At 40.5% G+C, this 19798-nt stretch overlaps 1 protein-coding gene across 1 annotated transcript in view; it reads right to left on the minus strand.

Annotated features, from left to right (window-relative positions):
- Positions 1 to 19798, minus strand: part of LOC142658107 (sodium- and chloride-dependent GABA transporter 3) — a 169901-nt gene that overhangs the window by 88323 nt on the left and 61780 nt on the right. The window contains exon 5 of the mRNA XM_075833854.1: positions 18127 to 18217. Within this exon, the coding sequence (XP_075689969.1) occupies positions 18127 to 18217 (91 nt within the window). The remainder of the gene's footprint in view (positions 1 to 18126; positions 18218 to 19798) is intronic.

Below are 19798 nucleotides of genomic sequence, written 5' to 3' on the forward strand. Positions count from 1 at the left end.
AAATAGTTATGGCTTTCAGAATACGGCAACATTTTTTTTAACAAATAGTCTTTTCTTTGTAAAAGAAGTAAAACATTAAAAACAAAACAATATAAATTTGGTATCGCCATAATAGTATTGACCAGCAGAACAAAGTTAATTTGTAATTTTTACCACATGATAAGATGTAAAAACAGAACCCAAAATAAAAGGAGGATTTGCAGGTTTTTCCAATTCCACCCCCAGAATTTTTTTTTCAGTTTCCCAGTACCTTATATGGTACTTTAAATAAAAACTACAACTCCTCCCACAAAAAAAACAAGCTCTCACACCGCTCCATTAATGAAAAATAAAAAAAAGTTATGGCTCATGGAAGGCGGGGAGTGAAAAAAGGGAAATAAAAAAAAATGTACTGGGGAAATTAAAACAAATTTTTTGTCGGCTGGAATTGGGAAAAATTGTGATTCCTCTATTTTTTGGGGGTTTCTTACAAAGAAAAAACTATTTGTTAAAAAAAAAATAGTTTTGTGTAGCCACATTCTGAAAGCCATAACGTTTTATTTTTCTGTTTGAGCGGTGTAAAAGCTTATTTTATTCCTGGACAAGCTGTAGTTTTTGATTACTTTTTATTAAAAAAATTTTAGAACTATACCATGACAACTATCAGCATCCTGCAATCGCAATGCGCGAGGCCGATGGGCTGTTGGAGGGGGCCATCCTACTCTTTCTTACGCCATCTAAATGGTTAAACGGTGAGGATCAGAGTTCTCTCTGTTCTTGGCCGATAGTGCGAGGTGTCAGCTGTAATACAAAGCTGACACCCGCATCGCAAATAGCAGGCTCAGACCATGAGCCTGTTCTTTACTTCAACCCCCTCACCAGGAGGCACAGTGACATACTGGTGCGTCAAAGGGTTAAATGGACTGTGCATGCAAACAAAAAAAAACTCAAACATAACATAGTTAAAACATTCTCTGTTGTGGATTTGGAAAAAATAATTCTCAGTCAATGTCAGACATCGGTAGAAAGTTATAAGAAAAGACTAGTGGAGGTTGTTTCTGCAAAAAGGGGCAATCCCACTTTAAAATGTAAATTTGACAATTTGCCACACTCAGAAAGTCAAGCCTACAGCAATGCAAATCATCATAGACAGACATTGCTAGAAATATTGCTCTGTCACTTTAAACATGGCACAAAGCGGTAGACCGGCCTCAAACAGCGGGGCCACAAGGTGCTGAAGTGCATGGCGCGTAAATATAAATTTACTACAGAGTTCCAAACTGCATCTGGAAGTGACATCAGCGCAAGAACGGTGCAGAGGCAGCTTTATGAAATGGGTTTCCATGGTCAAACAGCTGCACATAAGCCTAAGATCCCCATGCTCAATGCCAAGCATCAGCTGGAGTGGTGTAAAGCTGTCACCACTGGACTCTGTAGCAGAGGAAGAGTGTTCTCTGTAGTGGTGTCTGATAGATAAATCTGGCTTTGGCGGATTCCAAGAGAATGTTACTTACCAGAATGCAGTGTCTACCGTAAATTTTAGTGGAGGAGTGATAGCGGTCTGTGGCTGTTTTTCAGGATTTGGGCTAGGCCTCTTATTACCAATGAAGGGTAATGTTAACGGTACAGCACACAAAAACATTTTAGACAATAGCAAGCTACTAACTTTGTGGCAACAGGTTTGTGGAAGACCATTTACTGTTCCAGCATGACTGTGCCTCTGTGCACAAAGCGAGGTTCATACAGGCATGGTTTGACCAGTATGTAGAGGAACGCAAAAATTCCCACAGACACAGTCCAAAATCCTATGGAAAACCTCCCAAAAAAGTGGAGGCCAGGGGCGTAGCTAAAGGCTTATGGGCACCAATGCAAAGGTTCTTCTTGGGCCCCCCCAAACTTATCATGGCTGATGACCCCCAGCTTTCAGCTGTATCGCTGGGTCTCCCAGGTGATCCAACGATGCAGCACTAGCAGCCAGGGGCGTCGCTAAGGTCTTGAAACGCAAGGGGAAATAGCCCCAATACATATACCCCCCCAAAAAATTGTGTATGTGTATATAGGAGACAGCATATCTATTGTACTACGACCCTATAGCTATGGATAGGATTAGATACGTGGCTCAGCCGACAGGAACACACATGATAGGATTAGATACAGTGGCCCAGCAGACAGTATCACACATGATAGGATTAGATACAGTGGCTCAGCAGACAGGATCACACATGATAGGATTAGATATAGGGCTCAGCTCACTGACATTGCAGCTCCAGCGCTGGACCCAGGAAAGGTAAGAATAATAATTGTTTTGCTTTTTTATGTGTTACTAATTTTTTTCGTGTGTTTGTGGTTTTTTTACAAGTTTGTTGGACTACTTCGGATTCGAGGACTACTTCAATGACAGCGTTTTTTTTATTCTCATTAAAATGGTTAAATGAGGATAGTGTGTGGTATTTTCATTTCAATAAAATATTTTTTCTGTGTCTGTATTTTTCTAAACTTTTTTTACTACCACCTTAGTAATGGCCACTGGCTGATTGACAACATCCATCACTAAGGCGAGGCTTAATGTTAGACATGAGGAGGCTTAGGGTATGTTCACACGCAGTGGTTTTAGACGTAATTCGGGCGTTTTACACCTCGAATTTCTGCCTGAAAAAACGCCCCTAATACGCCTACAAACATCTGCCCATTGCTTTCAATGGGAATTACGATGTTCTGTTCCCACGAGCCTTAATTTTACGCGTCGCTGTCAAAATACGGCACGTAAAATGACGGCACGTCAAAAGAAGTGCAGGACACTTCTTGGGACGTTTTTCATTGACTCCATTGAAAGACAGCTCCAAAAACGTCCGTAAAAAAGTCTGAAAATCAGGAGCGGCTTTCGCCTGAAAACAGCTCCGTATTTTCAGACTTTTGGGTCACTACGCGTGAAAATACCCTAACACTAACCCCCATTATTACCCCGGTACCCACCGCCACCAGGGGTACCGAGAAGAGCCAGGTACGATCCAGTACCCAACTATCTGTAGTGATGGTTGGGCACTGGCGTGGCCGCAGGCTGGTATTATTAGGCTGGGAAAGCCCAAAAACAGTGTCCCTCCCCACCCTGGTAATGCTAGGCTGCTGCTGCTATGTTGTATCTGGCTGGTTATAAAAATGGGGGAACCCCACATCGTTCTTTCCAATTATTTATTTATTTAAAAAAAATGATGTGGGGTACCCCCATTTTTCATAACCAGCCAGATACAACACAGCAGCAGCAGACTAGCATTACCAGGGTAGGAAGGGCCACTGTGTTTGGCCTTTCCCAGTAATACCAGCCTGCGGCCGTCCCGATGCCTGACCATCACTAAACATTAAACTCAAGGATAGGCGATTAATAGCTGATGGGTCGGGGGTCAGACTCCCGGGACCTCTGCCAATCAGCTGTTTTGAAAGGGGTGCAGCTGCTCGTACGAGCACTGCTTCCCCTTCATTTCCCTTACTTGCTCACACTGTGAATCGCTGACACGTCTGTGTCGGCGATTCACAGTGTGAGAAAGTGACCGAATGAAGGGGAAGTAGTGCCCATACGAGCACTGCACCCCCTTCAGAACAGCTGATTGGAGGGGTCCCGGGAGTCGGTATTGAACTTAACCTCCTCTTCGGCCGCAGCGGAGCTCCTGACTCCATCCGAGGTCAGGATGTTGTGTGCAGCGCATAGCGTTGTGACATCATGTGCTGCGCACAGCGCTGTGATGTCAGGATTGCCACTGCTCTGCAGAACCAGGAATGTAAGTACTTTTAGTTACTATAGTAACGCGGGACCGTGTAGTTTATTACATAGGCCCAAGTTACTATAGTAACTTTTGATGTCGTGCGTGGGGCCGTGGGCCCCCTGGCTTTGGGGCGTGGTCGCAATTGCGACCGCTGCGACCCCTATAGTTACGCCACTGGTGGAGGCTATGGGCCCTGCTCAATAATAATGCCAATGGTTTTAGAATGGGATGTCTAACAAGCTTATATAGGTGTGGTCAGGTGTCCACATACTTTGACAATGTAGTGTATGTTAAACCTGGGCCCTCGTGCTGGAGTGAGCCAAAATATCCTTCTACAACAATAAGACCACATCACTATGGCTGTTGACACTTGGGGGCCCTTGTTATATACTAGTATATTGCATTTGGGCAAAAGCTTCAATCCTTGCCTCTACCTGAAAATCTGTGCTATATCAAAGCTTAACCCCTTCCCGACATTTGACGTCTCCATACGTCATAGCCAGGTGGGGGAAGTATGGAACGGGCTCACGGAGTGAACCCACTTCATATGGTGTGGGTGTCGGCAGTATGTTATAGCTGACACTTCACAGCAACGAGCGGGATCGCCCTCGAGCGCGATCTCGCTCGTTTTAACCCATTAAATGCCGCGGTCATTGCTGGTTGAAGTCCCCAAGGGGGACTAATAAAAAAAGTAAAAATTTGTAAAATAAAACGACAGCCTATCCTGCTAAAAATAAGCCCTCATACCAACTAATCGATGGAAAAATAAAAATGTTATGTCGATCAGAAAATTTTTACACATCGTTTTTTACTTGTAAAATATAGGAAAAACTATATTTGGTATCGCCGTAATAATATTGACCCGCAGAATAAAGTTAACATGTTTTAATTGCACAGTGAATTCAGTAAAAACGAGGCGCAAAAAACAATGGAGGAATCGCTGTTTTTTTTTATTTTCTGCCCCACAAATAATTTTTTTCCAGTTTCCTAATACATTATATGGCACAATAAATGGCGCTACGAAAAACTACACCTCGTCCCACAAATATCAAGTCCTCATAGGACTATATAGACAGAAAAATAAAAAAGTTATGGCTTTTGGAAGGTGGGGAGGAAAAAACTAAAATGAAAATGTGAAAAATGGCTGTGGCGGGAAGGGGTTAAAGGCCACTTGTGTGTTGATTCCCTATATGCTGTAGTTAACCAATGGGGTGGAGCTAGCTTTCCTGCCTCTGATGCTGACCAATCATCATAAGGCAGCTTGAGGGTAGTACACACCCTGTTGGCTAAATAGAGCCAATTAGCATATAGGGAGCCAACAAACAGGGGGCCATATCTCTGGAACAGAGGGGTCCAAGAAAAAAAAGGAAAAACAGCCCTGGAATCAGGGAGACAGCACTTTTCATGTCAGTTAACCAGTTCAACTTATATGACCTAGTGACAGATCCTCTTTAACTCCCCTAAATTATCTCTCTCTAATGTATAATTGCAAGTATTATGGTACCATTTCTGCTTTAGCCACCTCAGATTCAGTGTCTTCCAACTCAAGCCAATAAAGTTCAATAAGGTTCAAGTTTTAAATTCTGTCTTCTACTGGAATGGTGCCAAAGGCATGCACTCATGTGCCAATGTCAGTCAAGTACTACAGAAATAAAAAACATTGTGGTTTAGATGGCAAATTTATAGTTACATGGAGGACCATCACATTATTTCCATCTGAATGTCTTAGCACTTTACTTATTTAGATATTCTGCATTGCTGGTTTTCATAAAATAAAGCATTTTATAGAGTTTGTAAAGGACAAGAATTTCACTGTTTTAAATGACAAATAACTTTCTGGGTGGGTTTTGCAAGGACAGCAGGGAAAAACAAGACTGTATCCATTCACTACTCAGCACGGCTAATTGAAATGCTAATGCACCTCGGCACAAAGGTTGAATTTGTTTTCATGATTTAGGACATAAAAAGCAAAATAAAACAATCGTCCCTTTAAATTAATTTACTGACTGGAAAAATTTGCCTGCAGGAGATGCTCTTTAGAGAAGGTGAGCGTTCAATGATTTATTTCAGGCCTCCAGTATTTGGCAACAACATTCTAAAGGGGTCACTGATATCGAGCAACAGTTTTGTTAATTGGTCACTAGAGATGTTTTGAAGTCTCTTTTTCCCACAAAAAAAAGCTTCTGATCCAGGGATGTCCTGTGTAGCAATTATTTCATTCCTTGTTGTACAACAGAAATAAAAAAAAATAGCCAATAGTATCTGCACCCAGCATGAGAGGCAATGAACGTTGTACTGTGGTAACTGGATCACAATGATCGTCAACCTATTTAACAGCCTTGTCCATCTAATGAATCTCCAGCTGGCATCATAGGAGATGAAGAGTAAGAATAATTACAGTGAAGCTCCTTTGAGATGACCACCCAAAATTGAAGTAATATTTTTCTTCTAGAGTGGTGGGTCTCTCGCGCAAGATTGCTAATATAAATAAGGGAATTGAAAATCCATGGCAAAAAAAAAACTTGGTCTAGATTAGGGGTGGTCTTCTCAAAGATGTTGTCTTTTGAAGAGTATAAACTGTATATTGGATATATAATAAAGCAACATATAAGAAAATAGTAATTACATTTATTTACTCGACTGTAGAACAAATCTATGTCAACTGTTTAATGCTGTTCAAAAGTGCACATACAGTACATTTGAAGGCAATCTCAAGGAACTCCCCTTACCAGGGTTCATTTGCCTCGGTATACATGTAGCAATTACCTAAAGAAACTGTGGTCTAGTAGTCTATACTTCTGTAAGTATACGCTTGATATTTCAGAACTGATTCTACATTAGGTTTTACCCTGGTCACTACCCATACAAGTTCTAATTTTCTAACCAATTTGCATGTAGGACTTCATTTCTTAACTACAAGAGTAGAACGTTTTTCTTTTTCATTATGAGGGTATTTAGACTGGAGATCATTGATATGACAGTTGACAATGTTACATTATAGTCAACAACGGAGATAATCAAATCTGTCAAAATTTACTTTGCTGCCTATTTTCTTATTACTGAGCTGTAGTTCCGCCACATAATACAAAAGATTTTGAAATATGGATGATTTTACTATTTAACCTCCACTGACTTTCAAGTTTTAAATAGGCCTCTGTAATAGAGAATATACTTGTCAACTAAATGCTAACAAATCACATTTTTACAGATTTGCTCAGAACCCCCGGAAGTTAGTCTATCTGTGCAAGCCTATGAGAGTCTAGATTTGAGTCTTAGAGATCTGACCTCCGGTCCACACAGCAGAGGCTGTACAATTCTGAGAGTTGGAGTGCGGGTCACATGATCTAATGGCGGCCCAGAATGGCGCTGATAAGTTTATAGTAAAGCCACCGGTAATAAAATAACTGTCATTACCTTATTGTATGATAAGATACTGGCCTATTATTTCCCGTTGCCTATTTCTTCTGCAGTTCTGTGCAGGGATTGGTGGGAAGAGGGTGTAGAGAGCATTAGCCCATTCTCATCCCATGCCGATACAAGGGCTGTTCCCGTGCCATCACCAGCCGATGCCGGTTTTAACTTACAACCTGCTGTAATGGCCAGCATCAAAGATAACTCCATTCCTGACCATTCAATCCCTTAAATTATGTGGTTAAGAGCGACCACTCAACATAAGGAGTATAGCAGAAGGAGGGTACTCCCTCTCTCACCACATCAGCATGCACATAGGCACATAGACTTGGCAGACCTGGGGGCCTTTGTAAGGCTGCCGATGGGTTGTCATGGTATTAGGCAGCCTAACAAAGGCCCACAGGTCTTCCAAGTCTATGTGCCTATTGGGCCTAAGGCAAAGCCTAATAGGTTGCCTGTCAGTATAACACTTACAGGCAATAATAGTCTACTCCTGTATTGCAGTGTATCTAAAGGCCAGTTCACACTAGCGTCAGACATCTCCATCTATTTTTCACCTACAAACTGGAACAGTTCAAAAACAACTGGAACAAGAGAAAATCTCACAAATATCTCAGAGAAAAATATTTTTCTTGCACCCTCCGTTAGGATCCATCATGCATCCTGGGTTGTTAATTTGTTGGAAAATAAAACACTGCAAGTGCTGCTGCACTTTTCCTAGCTCTATGGCCCCTTCATTCTAGGAATCCTGGGGATACCAGATCCCAACCGATCAGATTATGATAGCATTTTCCAATATGTCTTTATTATCTTCACTGGTAAAGCCCCTTTAATTATCAATTGCAACCTTGGTGGTTGTAGCAGTAGGCAATATGCATGCGCAATTCCATAATATATGACATAAATGTTGCGGACCTGAGTATCTCAACATGAGATTTGCCATTTACCTCAAGTGATTGCGATATCTCAATGTGTTGTGTAGTTTGATGACACACTGAGCTTTCCGAACTCTGAAAGTTATCAAGAATCACAAAACAGAAATTCACTTAAAAATACAGCTACATGTGTAGTAGAATATCAGATCAAAGGTCAATGCAAGCGGTAAAGCCATCGAGTCTTACAGGTCTGTATTAAAGTCCCGTAGGCACTCTGGGTGTCTCTTTGTGGTGCCTACATGGGAAAAGCTTGTAAGTAGGGTGAACTGTGTACCCCCATTTACAGCCTATGGACTGCTCTTGTATCCTTTTGTGAATAGTTGCCTGTCACTTTAAAGAAACTGCAAAGTTTTACTTAGAGACTGCTTAGTTGTTCATCTGTTCATGCAATATACAGTTGTTGCTTGTACAGTAACAACTTGCTTTTCTTGTAGTTTATCTAGAATGGTGGGTTGCGATGCTCTGGGACCCGCCATTTGGTGAAACTATAGTAAAGACAACAGAAATGAGAGAGTCTTCTGGTTTGTCAGCTATAGGGAGATATGGAGGACTGGCGCATGGTGACACCGATGTTCTATGCCACCACGATGAGGAGAAGTAGATAAAAGGGAGAGGACCGATGGGCCATGTGATTATTTGAGTTGTGTTTGGCCAGTGTAGTAGCTAGGCTTGGGGCCTCTACTACCTGAGAGGATTGTAGTGGGCTGAAAACCGGTGCTGGCTTGGACTTTGAAATCAGTGGTGGATGAAAGGCTGGGAGCGACTTGCCCACTGAAGAGATTGGCAGTGGGCTGTAGGCCAGGAGACGTGACTGTAGACTGTGCATGACTGAGAATGAGGTTGCTTGCCAAAGGATGAGTGGGTCTCCGAGTGGAGAGCAGTGCAGCTGCTTCACCGAGCAAGGTCTGAAGTGTATGTCATGGAATCAATGGTGAACTAGCAAAGGGACCATTAGTGGTTTGGTGGTCGATAGACAGACCTTGGATAAGGGTGATTTGAAAGTGTACTGTTTGCTAGATCAGCGAATTTCACAAAAGTTTCAGATTTGGCAAATTACGGGACTTGGGGCTCCCAAGGAACTGCGCCCTATAGCCATAGAGCCCTTAGAGCAGGCCTTTACTAGGGAAATATACGGTTTAGCCGTATGATGTTGTGGATGGTTGAGAGTCTGAGTAAAACTGTGTGAAGTAACTTCTCAGTGTTCTCAGTGAGACAAACAAAGACCTTTTGGAGGAAGTATTCATTGGTTGTTAGGTGTTCCAATTGATTTTGCAACGTTTATAATACGGCACCACCTTGTGTGTAGTGTAATCACTAAGATTGGAGTGTTTGAACTGATTAGCTTATTGTGCCTCTTATTGTAACCAAAACGCTGTTGTGTCACTGTACTTGCAGCGGTGTTCAGTAAAAGCGAACTGTTTAACCTTCATTTGATTATCTTTTCTAAAGGGGAAGCACTCCAATGACCCAACATTATAAGCTTTGTGATCTGACATGCATTTGGAACATCCTCAGGGGGCAGAAAAAGTGACCAAGGCATGGGTTTCTGAATGGATCACGACCCACTATCCATGACACACAGTGTAAGTCTTCTCTCTCACTAATGCACTAAAGGAAAGCACTCTTCAAATCCCGGCACCCACAGAATAACCAACTGATAAGACATATTGTCCATTCATTTGTACAAAGAAATGTAAGGGGAGAGTGCTGATATTTTTATTCATAAATTGCGCCCCCCTTAATGGCGCCCTAGGTGGTTGCTTACGCCATCTACTCCATGTTTCAGCCCTGAACATGCCAAACCTCTATGTGCCTTTGTATAAACTAGAAGGCACATGGAGTTACATTGTGAGCCCAAAGCAGCCTATGGGGGCCATTGTGCACGGACCCTATATGAGTCTCAACATACCCGACCATATTAAATCAAGGAGATAAAATAAACAATAGAAAATGGTACACAAACACATGAAACAATAGGGTAGCTCCTGCATAGAAAATATAGGAATAGCTTTAGCAAGATTATAATCTACTGCTTAAACCAGTCAGCAAGTGTGACCAAGAAGAGTCATCAAGTGTAAAACTGGTAAGAGGGACATAGCCTGAAAAATGTTTAACACAGTACAAGAACTATTACAAGGTCAGAGGCTTTTCATAACAGCTCTTTATTCACATTGAAATATCAAGTTGACACTATCAGATCCCTACACATGCAGCCTAAAACTATAAAACACAGCGAAACTGAACTACATTCAGCCTAAAACTATAAAACACAGCAAAAGGAGAAAAAAAATAAAATAAAACCCATTTACTGTCATAAACAGCTAACGTTACTGCTTTCACCAGTTATTTTCTGGCAAATCTCCATAGCTTCACAGCAACTCATATCATCTGTTTTCTCTACAGAAAATTCGGACAAAATGGAGACCACAGTAAAATATTTTTTAATCATACACTTTGTAAACACTTCTATTAAGTCAGATAACTTTACTATGCCAATATGGTTTCTGAGCCAATTATGGTTGTTTACCCAATAATACCACCTGCATCATTGGTGTTATAATTGTCCACCTCCATGAAAAAATATATTAATAATGCAGAAAACTATGGGTCCTATTACACGGCACAATGTAGGCCGTGAAAACAATGAGATAGCTTTCACAATGAGCAGTGCTTAGGTATATATCAGGACGAGCGATCGTTACTACAATCGTTCGTCCCCATACATTTCCATCATGTCGGCAGCACATTTCCCTGTTTACAAAGGGAGATGTGCTGCTGAAAAAGGTAATATTTAATCCTGCATAAATGCTATGATCAGCTGATCGTTCATGGTCTGATCATTGCTCTGTTTACACAGGGAGATGTGCCGCCGACAACAATAATATTTAATCCTGCATAATCTATATGATCAGCCGATCGTTCATCGTCTGATCGTTGCACTGTTTACACAGGGCAGTGATCGGGAACAAACTTTTATATAAACACTCGTTTGCCCGATAATTGGCCCGTGTAAAAGGGCATTATGTATTTTATACTAGACTACATTGGTAAAAAAAATTATAGCTCTGTACAAAAGAGAAACATGAAAAGTCATGTACCAAAGGCGTATTCACAAAGATCCTTAAATTCTTGTAGAGGATCTTACATTTATAGATATAGATCTAAGACTCTGTTTACACGTGTGCTATTTATTTTCCGTCAGGTTTCCACTGTTTTCTTAAGATTATTAGAGCACAGGATTCTACTTATTTTTATCCCGTACAGAAAATAGAAACTTAGTGGAACCCTGATCAATGGTATCTGTCAAATGGATTTTAGTGGATCATGATGGAACATAGTGAATACATCATATTTGTCATGAATCCAGTAAAAACACTGACATCAGTGTGAATAATGCCATAGCAACCTAAGAGACAGTATAGAGCGCATACAGCATGTTGAAACTGGACCAGACCAACCAAAAAGACAAGCAGAGCCTTACAGCAACCTGTTATTTCTGCAAATTAGCACCACAAAAATATTTTCTCTCTGACAAATGTTCTTACAACACACAGGTCTGCAAATCATTTCTGCGAAATGTACGCTATGTAAAATAGCTTTCAGATTATTTACCCACTTAACTGTTTATCCCGAGCTGTGAAAGGGCAAGAGCAAAAGGACTTTACAGTTTAGCTGAGCACAGCTCGGGCAGTGTGACTGCGGTGTGTGCTGCCATTATAAATGCTATAGCTCTGGTAAATCAGGTTTCAGCTTGAGCTAGAGAAGCTTGAAGTGGGAGCTGAATATACTGTACTTGCAGCTCTCACTTCAGCCTGTGTGAAGAGCAGAAGGGGGGGGGGGGGTAGGGGGGAGATGTGCTGGTAGCATGCAGGAGGAGGTGGGAGATCTGTGACCCTTCTCCTGTCCCTGTATGTATTTAGATGACCCCAGGGGAAGGGATAACATGGAGTTGATTTATGATATCACCCTCCCTCCCTTATCAATCAGAGAGCATACTTGCTCTCTGATTTTCACATCTTATGTAGTGAATGACCCGGCTGTTTAACCCACAGATGATTGTTATCGTCACATTCGTAACAATCCGTACTATAAAATGATTACGCTATTTATCTTGCATGGTAAACACCAAAAAAAAGACAAAAAACAATACCAGAAAGACTGATCTTTAAAGAGGCTCTGTCACTACATTATAAGCGCCGTATCTCCTACATAAGGAGATTGGCACTATAATGTAGATGACAGCAGTGCTTTTTATTTAATAAAACGATCTATTTTCACCACTTTATTAGCGATTTTAGATTTATGCTAATGAGTTGCTTAATGCCCAAGTGAGCGTATTTTTACTTTAGACCAAGTGGGCGTTGTACAGAGGAGTGTATGACGCTGACCAATCAGCGTCATGCACTCCTCTCCATTCATTTAGGCAGCGCATAGAGATCCTTTTAGATCGCTATGTGCTGTCTTATACTAATACATTAACAATACTGAAGTGTTTAGACAGTGAATAGACATTCCACGGGATGTCTATTCATAATCTCTGCACTTCGTTACTCTGTCTGTGGTAGTTACAGCAGAGCGAAGCGTTATCTCGCTGTAACCTGTCATTTACCGCGTAATCTCGCGAGATTACGCTTCCTCTGATGTAACTGCCAAATAAAAAGCACTGCTGTCATCTACATTATAGCGCCGATCTCCTTATGTAGGAGACAGGGCACTTATAATGTGGTGACAGAGCCTCTTTAAGGCTAAATAAGTAACGTCACTAAGGGGTTAAACTGCACTTAAGGAACCCACTTACGCGCCAACTATATTTACTTGAGACATAAATTCAAAAGATATTTTCAGGAGGGATTTTCCAATTTTAATGTGACTGTAAGGGGGTTAAAGGAATTGTGTGTGAATTTCAATTGATGGTCTATCCTTAGGATTTTTGGAGTTTGGCCTGGAGATATGGGTAGAGTTGGGCCTAGGTTTAACGATTTTCCTTTATAAACTGATGTTTATTTTAGCTATACCATATCCCAATATCTATGGACTATGCTAATTTTGAGGACAGAAGCATAAGAAAATAAAAACTCCAGCCTTCACTCTGGGACCCCAGTCTTATTTAGGACCCTCACATTCTCCTGCACAATTATCCATCCAACCTGAATTTTGATGCAATACATAAGGCAATGCATCAGTATAGAGCACTACTAAACTTTGCCCATGGAAATGGGACAGAAAAGGCTTGTTATAGTTGTCTCAATAAGCAAATTACAAATGCAATTGAGAACAAATGCAAATAAGCAAATGACAAATGGGTGAGATTTGAAGGTGTCAGAACAGATTTGTCCCTTAGTTTTCTAAAAGGGGTAAAAAAAACTTATCATTGTATTTAAGTCCTCATCTTTTCGAACAGCCTTACCTTTATTAGATTTTGTTTGATAAATGTTATGCTTTGAAGAAAAAATAAAACTGTGCTCTCACTAACTATACGCAGCGAGTTAAAACTAAAAGTTGCGCATCCGCTGAGAGGCAATAAATGAATAATTCAACAATAGACAAAAAGGATGTTGGCTCTTAGCTGCTAAACTAACTTTTAACTATTAACTAATCTATATAAGAGTGAACAATGAGTTATACTATAAACTGCTTGCTCAACTGTTTCCGCACCTCCCATAGAAACCAATGGCGAGAGAGAGAGAGCCATGTACGTGCAGCCGGAATACCCATCACCAGGCGGGACAGAGGTCAGATGACCCCTGTCCTGAGGATACTGTAGGTTCGGTTCCCAGGGATTGGACCTGCATCTACTAGAGTTTGGACCTGCATCCATCAGACATTTGTACAGCACACAAAAAAAAAACGACAGCACACTGCGAACACCAATGTCACCTAAGCCGCTAAATATAAATAAATATGCATTACTGCTAAATATACTTACAACAGGGACTGTCTTAGTGCACATTTTGATCAAATTGTATGAGCCCACCTGCCACCACAAAGTGTCCTCCATAGGTGGGAACCTATGTAGCACATACACCCAGAACTGGGACTAAGCCTACATATATCTGCGGATGGTAGGAACCAGCATTAAACTAATTAAAATCACCCAGGGTAGAATGGAAGGAGTGCAAAATCAAAAATGGAGGCAGTCACTAACCCCACATATATGAAATCGCAAACACAAAAGTTTGAACAGCACAATCCAACACAAGAAAATAGCGACAGCACACTGCGAACACTAATGTCACCTAAGCCACTAAATATAAATCATTATGCATTACTGCTCAATCTACTTACAATAGTGAGGTTCTTAGCAAACATTTTGATCAAATTGTGTTTTCCCACCTGCCATGACAAGGCGTGTAGGAACCAGCATTAAACTAATTTTAATGTAGGCTTGGTCCCCGTTCTGGGTGTATGAGCAGAATAGTTTGCAATCTATGGAGAATGCCTCTTCCGGATTGTATAGTGTTAGAAAAACAGCTTTCTCGTAGACGTTTTGTAAAATTGTAAGTTTAAGGAGCAATTAATATTCAAATAGAGCGAAGATAAAAATGAATATTCGGTCTACACTCACTGGTGTATTCCAATTAGAGATTACATAAAAGGGATTCTAGGGGGAATTCCATAATAATAATTAAGAGCATGAGTCATATATAAACCTCAGATTCATATTTTCATTCAAATCTGGGCCAAGCCTGGCAGGAAGGTCTTTTAGGAAAAATTAAATAAGAGCCTTTTTGGCTTACAGTACACATCTTCTATGACAGGACTTCTCACAGATTGGCTTGGCTGCATTTCTACATAATAAACAACTGTTCTAACAACATGAAGTTGGGAAAAAACATGTTTTTTTTTGCTGTAATTAGTAATAGCATTAAATGATGTAGAGATTAAATTGTAGGTTAACAAGCAGTACCAATTATCAATGAGTCCAAACCATGTGTTCTTTCAGATTACAGAAACCATAGAAATTGAATGAATAAATTGCACAGCATAACAATATTTAACATTTTCTTTTTAGAAAACGTGAATTTATATAAATGTTGTAAGATATCTAAAATGTATATGTTTAATAAAACAGTTACTGAAGACACAGAGAGGAGAATGGAGGGGCAGTAAGGAAGATACTGCTGCAGTCCATCTACCTCAGCCTGTGTGTGAGACCGGTGCTACAATAGGCGGGGGGCTGCAGAAGGGGGAGACATCTGATTGGTCAAAGAACACGACAACTCTTCAGCTCCACACCAGGGAGAGCCTGTGAGTATTTTTTAATTATTTTTTTTGCAATATTAAATCCTCTTTAAGCACAAATACATACATAGATGACAGAGTATGACACACAAATAAATAAAATAAAATTTCAAACCTAAAATTCTGTGCATTCATTTCATACTGTATCCTAAAAGACTTTACTGTATTTCTCTAACACAGAGCTCCGAATTCCCTGCTTAGATATACCAACTGACTGAAAAACATTTCCAATATACTCTGTTTCACAATTCCATCCTTGAGCCAAGAACCCTACTTTGTACTGGATAGGTACATACACACGCCTATATTGTGATCTATACATCTGCTGTGTAGACTTTAATGTTCATTAGGGACCCTGAATTATAATGTCATTACATTACAAACTTTAAGCAATTGTATGTCTCCGTTAACTGTGCTATACTTTATATAAAAGTGTACAAGAATAATGGCAACAAGCAATTCATCTCAATGTCCCCTCACATGCTAAAAAGAAGAAAGCAAGCAAAAAATATTGGTATGTGTTGAAATATAAAAAGGTGCTGTACGTATGTTCTTACAGTTTGTAAAACTCAATAGGGCTTCAAATAAGTCAGGTCGGACTAGTGTGGGGTAAGGCAGCAGGAGTACATAGCAGTCAGCACCACCTTCACATATACAGTGTCCCAAAGTAAAGACTCAAGTTTAATTTGAAGTCCAATACATTACAACTGAGAATTGATTGTACTGTGATTCTTAGTATTAGGCGGAAGATGTGGATAGGTCACCATAGAGATACACATAAGCCAGAGTAACCAACTAGATATCATTAGAACAAATTCACATAACAATGGCTCCAACAACACACTTAGTGCCGTTGCACACGACCGAGATCGGGCAGTGAAAAACGGTCTGAGTGTCGGCTGGATTTCCCGGCCTGACCGTGGTACAGCTGAACAGGACTCCTGGCATCTTAGACATTTTATGATGCTAGGCGTCCCTGCCTCCCCACGGAACTGCTGTTCTGTATTGTATCATTTTGTTTAGTACGAAACAGCAGTTCTGTGAGGAGGCAGAAACTCCTAGCATTATAAATGTCCATGATGGCAGGAGTACCGGTCACCTGTACCGTGGTCAGGCCGGGAAATCCGTCCAACTCACGGACCGTTTTTCATGGCTCGGTCGTGTGCAAGAGGTGTTAGGCTCAAAATCCGCAGCGTAATACAGTACCAGCATAGTCAATGAGATTCCAGGAAATCTCATGTACACACTGCAGTATTTTTCATGACGGAAATTGACCTGCGGTGCATTTTTTAGAATCCGCAGCATGTCAATTTATCTTGTGTTTCCGCTTGCGGATTGTATCTGCCTATTGCTGTGGAAAAGCTAACCAAAATCTGCAACATGAAAACGCGACGAAAAACGCATCAAAAACGTAAAAACTGCACCAAAAAACGCATGATCCATTGCGGTTCTTACCTGCGAATTTCCTGCGTATTGTTGTGGTTCTGGTGCATATTTTTCACACAAAATACTCAAGGTGTGCATGTAGCCTTAGGCTCCATGCACATGGCCGTATTATGATTCTGAGCATGACCTGTTGACCTTTTTAGCCAAGGATAAGATCAGATCCTAATCTGTTAGATCAGGAAATCCTTTCCCAGACCTTGCTTTGAGAAAGTCTTTCCTGATCCTACAGGAAAGGGTTTGATCCCATCCATCTCACTAAATATAACGCCTCATACACACTACCGTTGTGCCACTCGGGCCGTTTTTGACGGCATCCGAGTGGCACCCGATAGTCTTCATGGACCCATTCACTTTAGAGGGTGAATTGGGTCCGTGAAAAATGATACGAGTCTCCGATCCGAGGAAAGATAGGACACGTTCTATCTTTCCTCGGATCACTGACGGGACTCGGCCGGCGCACACGGTCGTGTGCATGAGGCGTAAATCTTATACTTTGTGCCGTTATACCTCCATTTGCATGAACCCTTATATTAAAGGAACACCCTGGGTAAAACTCATACATTGAGTAATGCCAAGTACATGGCCTGAAGGGTCTATAGCATGACACAGGGATTCTCTCTTTGGTGTTTTTTAAATCCATGTTCATACCCTGCCCACTCAAGCCCTGAACTAAACATAAGGCACCGTGCACACGACCATAGTTCTTATCCGTAATTCCAAAATATCTGCGGACCCATTCATTTCTATAGGCTAAGGACACCTTACCGTATATTTACAGATGTGTTTCCTGGCCGTACAAGTGATCTGCAAAAAATAGAACATGTCCTATTCCTGTTTGCAATTATGCCATGGACTTCTATGGGTGCGTGCAAAATTGTGGACGACTACGGATGTGCATCAGTAGCCGTCCGTAATTGCGGAAGCATTGCTATACGACTGCAGGGGATTTCCCAATAAAACGGCGCTTGATCGATCATGTGACCTAAGAGTTTGGGACATGTTGATTACATCATTTGTAGCCCACTTCTTTTTGCAGATCCGTAAATACGGATGCACAACCATATCTGCGGACAGCGTGCCAGATATGTGGATGATTTGCTGATGACTATGGATCTGTATATGCGACAGTAAAAAAACACTACGATCGTGTGCACGGGGCCTCACACAGTTTCTATCTTCTTTTAACTTATATTGCTATGTGGCACAGCTTCAAAACTATCCGTCGACTGGCAGAGGTCAATATCACATAACTTTTTTTTTATTGCTAAGAACTTTCTTGTAGAACGTTAAATACTTTAACAGCATTCTTAACATAAGCTAGAAACAGTTGGAGTTTATATAGGATTTGTACTTACTCCCAGAATTCCATCACTGGAGATGTAGAATTGGCAAATGATAACTGACTTCCATTGCTCATATTAAGTTTTTGGAACTCCACACATTTCTCTGCAAACATACAAACAATTACATTTTAACGTGTACAGATTAGAATAAAAGGGTCTCCTTTTGTCATGTCTACGGTCTTTGTCAGGTATTGCTGCATTCAAGTGAATGGAGCTGAGCTGCAAAATCAGACTAAGCACATGGACACGAGTGGGAGAATGTTTTTTATATTCTCATATAATCTCTATAAGGTTTTTTTCTGGGATTTAAATATTGATAGGTTATTCTTAGGATAGGCCATCAGTTTTTGATTGGTGGGGGTCCGACTACCAGGACCTTTGATGATCAGCAGAATGAAAGGGGCCATGGTGCTCCAGTGTGTGCCATGTTCCCTTCATTGTTAACATAGGCACAGTGCTATACAAACAGTTGTGGCTGAGCCTGGTACTGCAGCTAAATTCCATATCAGTGAGTACCATGGCCACTTATGCATCTGATCTGCTGGGGTCCGAAGATTAGACCACCACCAAACAAATATTGATGGTCTATCCTAAGGAGAAACTTGAAGGGGTTTCCAAGTCAAATTCTAGCTTTGCCTCTTTGCTTTGTCTATGGCACTTACTAAATATAGGCCTCAATTCAATGAAATGCAAATTGATACATTTAAGTATTTGTTTTTTAAATGTAATGAATGACTATATTGGTGTAAATTTCCATTCCTGAGACAGAAAGGTGCAATGAACCAGAACCTACATATTTTAACCACAAAATGCAATATTTATTGTAGAATCTCAAATATTTCAACGAGCGCTCACTAGAATATACTTTATCATTTATAGTGAAAGTTTACGAGCATTGGACCATAAGCACAATGATCGCTGTAGTGGAAAGAGCTGTAAGTTTTCATTTTTAATAATCTTAAAATATATCCATGTTTAAAGAATATATACTATAACATTTCTCCAAGTAGTAACTAGGTCATTTTTATCTTGTATGTGCTGCGAATGTGACATTTTATACTCTTTGAACTATAATAAAATGTAAATAGTACTGAAGGTTATTCTTACTTTCTTTCAATGGCCGTTATTAAACTGGAAGGCCACAAGACCAAACAGAAAAGTGATGACGACTTCATTTTTTTCCCACAAAGCAGGAGATATTGCAAAATAGAAATACTGATATAACACAAGGGGAATAAAGTGGTAGTCTGACAAAAATAAAAACGACTTATTATTTTGCTTTTGTAAAATAAAGACATTTTCTAATATATTTTAATTTTCAAGCCTGCACGGGTCTTTGTGGCGTGGACCCGGAAGTTCGGAGCTGCCATTATTGCTGTGATGGCACACCTACCATTGAAGTAAAAACACACGCAGATGTAATGCTATAACAAATAAACAAACAGTACTCCACCAGAACTCCAGCGTGGCACGAGACTGTTACTACCAATTGAGACAATTTTGCGTCTATTGTCTTATATACATATGTATTTGAAATATACTTGCTATTTATTATTGCATACTACTCGTGTACACTATTGGCAGTAAATTGGCAATATACTATGTACACTATTGGCAGTAAAATAAAATATCATACAATGTCCAAACGCCTTGAGTGCCCCGCGAGTTTTATTATATTATATTT

The sequence above is a fragment of the Rhinoderma darwinii genome, chromosome 7 (assembly GCF_050947455.1).
Source record: "Rhinoderma darwinii isolate aRhiDar2 chromosome 7, aRhiDar2.hap1, whole genome shotgun sequence".
NCBI lineage: Eukaryota > Metazoa > Chordata > Amphibia > Anura > Rhinodermatidae > Rhinoderma > Rhinoderma darwinii.